General features: G+C 47.4%; 1 protein-coding gene across 1 annotated transcript in view; it reads left to right on the top strand.

Moving 5' to 3' along the window:
- Positions 1-263, top strand: part of LOC134190405 (uncharacterized) — a 1,483-nt gene extending 1,220 nt beyond the window's left edge. The window contains exon 3 of the mRNA XM_062658858.1: positions 1-263. This exon is cut by the window's left edge and continues 335 nt beyond it. Coding sequence (XP_062514842.1) covers positions 1-263 — 263 coding nt within the window.
- Positions 264-3,073: the final 2,810 nt, after the last annotated feature.

Raw genomic sequence — 3,073 nt, 5'->3', positions numbered from 1 at the left:
AAGTACGTGTTTTGAGAGATACCGGGTGCAGTGGGGTGATAGTGAAGCAGAAGTTTATTCTTGATACCCAATATACCGGGCGCTATGGATTGATACAAATGGTGGACAATACCGTTTGTAGAGTACCAATGGCCACTGTTTGCATCGAATCACCGTACTTGACAGGAGAGGTCTCGGCACTATGCCCACCCGATGCTGTGTATGATGTGATAGTTGGTAATGTTCCAGGCGCAAGGGCAGCAGACGACCCGGATCCTGAGTGACATATGGCCAACGTGGTGACGACAAGATCTAGCGCGAAGAGAGTAGGTGATGCAACCCCTCTCAACGTACGACCAGTGGAAAATTGGCTCGAGATCAACCGAGACAAGACTGTGGAAATGCAAGGTGAGGATGTCTCGTTACAGAAGTATTACAAGAAGACCGATATCAAGAAGGGTCTACAAGAAGTTAAGTTCGAAGTCAAAGATCGAGTTCTGTGTCGAGTGTTCAAACATCCCCATGTCAACAATGGCAAGCCAGTTCGGCAGGTGGTGGTACCAGAGCAATTACGAAAGCAGGTGATGGAGCTTGCGCACGACTCAATAATGGGGGGACACTTGGGCATCTGGAAGACAGTTGACAGGATACTCAACAACTTTTATTGGCCAGCCATACACACTGATGTGTCGAGATGTTGTCGTTCTTGTGACATTTGTCAAAGAACAATACGGAAGGGATCGGTTTCAAGGGCTCCTCTGCAGAACATGCCTCTTGTTGATCAGCCATTTAAGAGAGTCGCAGTCGACTTAATTGGTCCGATACATCCACCCAGTGAAGAGGGGCATCGCTACATTCTGACGTTAGTCGACTATGTCACGTGGTATCCTGAGGCTATACCCCTGAAAAGGTGAGCAGCGAGACAGTTGCTGAGGCTCTGGTGAATATGTATAGCCGTCTTGGGATACCTGAAGAAGTCCTTCGCGACATGGGCACTCAATTTGTGTCGGAGTGCATGCAGGAGGTTTCAAGGCTGCTGAGTATACGCCAACTAAGTACAACGCCGTATCATCCAATGTGCAATGGGTTAGTGGAAAAATTTAATGGGACGCTTAAGACGATGCTGAGAATATTGTGTAGCGAGCAGTCAAGGCAGTGGCACAGGTATGTCAACCCACTGCTTTTTGCGTACAAAGAGGTGCCCCAGGAGTCAAAAGGTTTTTCTCCGTTTGAACTACTTTACGGGAGAACAGTTTGAGGACCCATGAGAATCCTACGACACCTTTGGACTACAGATGATGATGCACCGGAAGTGAGAACTAGCTACCAATACTTATTCGAGTTGAGGGAGAGGCTTGAGGAGACGTTACGTATTGCAAGACAAGAACTAGGTAAGGCTCAAGTTAGACAGAAACGGTACTATGACCGCAAGGCCGAGGAAAGGAGTCTTGAGGTAGGGGACAAGATGCTACTGCTACGCCCTACTGACAGCAACAAGCTAATCGTGCAGTGGAAGGGCCCATACCAAGTCGAGGCGAAGCGTAGTGTCAATGATTATCGAATCAACGTCAGAGGGAAGAGCAAAACTTATCACATTAATTTGCTCAAGAAGTATTAGGAGAGAACCAAGGATGGAGAGGTGGTTGAGGCTGTCAACAGAAACCCGATGATGGTAGGTGATGCAGTTTTGGAGAGGGTCTGTTCAGCCATCATTGAGGATGACGAGTCATGTGGTTCCGACGATGCGATTGACGACAACGAGCTACTAGATCTCGGTGCTTGCCAGGGTGATGAATCATGGGACGATGTCATCATTGGGGAGAACTTAACCAAAGAGCAAAAGGGTCAGGTCCGAGACATTTTGACAGAGTTCCAGCAGGTCTTTACCGACCTACCAGGGGAAACTGACGTTATCCAGCATCGGATAAGTTTGACTACTACTGAGCCAATCAGGACCAAGCCATATGCGGTGCCATATAGCATTAGAGAGTCACTTAAAGGAGACATCAGCAAATGCTACAGATGAAGATAATACGGGAATCTCATTCCCCGTATTCGTCGCCTGTCGTTGTCGTGAGGAAGAAGGATGGTACTAACCGAGTCTGTGTTGACTATCGAAAATTGAATAAGGTGACAGTGTACGACGTGGAGACCATGACTCCGATTGTGGACCTCCTTCAAAATCTCGGGAACGACCGTTTCTTCACAAAGATTGATCTCAGCAGGGGGTACTGGCAAGTACCTGTGGCACCTGGCGACATCCATAAAACGGCGTTTTCTACACCAGATGGGGTGTATGAGTTTCTTCCTATGCCATTCGGTATGGTGAACTCAGGGGCAACGTTGACCAGAGCTATCAGAAAATTGTTGAGAGGAATGGAAAACGTAGAGCATTACGTCGATGACATTTTAATTCATACAACTACGTGGGATTTTCATGTGGCGACGCTCCGAGAGCTGTTGGGACGACTGGCTAAGGCCAAATTTACAGTCAGACCATCTAAGACTGTTACTGGGGCAGAATCAACTTCTTTTGTCGGTCATCAAGTCGGTCGCGGAACAAGTGCACCACTTGAAGAGAACCTTCGAAAGGTGAGAAATGCCAGTAGGCCATTGACTAAGAAGGATGTGGGGTCATTTGTTGGCCTGACCGGGTACTACCGTGAATTCGTCCCAAATTACGCAGCTATAACTGTACCGTTGACTGACCCTACTAGGAAGGGAAAACTCAACCAAGTAATCTAGGGTGATGCTCAGGAGAAGGCCTACACGACATTGAAGGCTATGATAACAAGTCACCCAACTCTTTACCTTCCCATCATAGCAAGCCATTATTCTTGCAGACAGATGCTTCTGAGATAGGCATCGGGGCTGTGCTCATGCAGCAACATGAGGCAAGACGTTTCCCGTCACCTACATCAGCAAGAAGCTGACTGAAAGGGGAAAACGCTTCTCGACGATTGAAAGAGAATGTTTGGCGATCGTCTGGAGTGTGAAAAAGTTAATTAAGAACATTTTTGTATGAAAGAGAATTTGTCCTTCAAACAGATCACCAGCCTCTAACATACCTCAAGCAAGCAAGATTTCTGAACGA

This window comes from Corticium candelabrum, chromosome 14 (genome assembly GCF_963422355.1).
Source record: "Corticium candelabrum chromosome 14, ooCorCand1.1, whole genome shotgun sequence".
NCBI classification, from domain to species: domain Eukaryota; kingdom Metazoa; phylum Porifera; class Homoscleromorpha; order Homosclerophorida; family Plakinidae; genus Corticium; species Corticium candelabrum.
The sequence above is the reverse complement of the archived record's forward strand: the minus strand, read 5'-3'. Positions and strand labels throughout refer to the sequence as shown.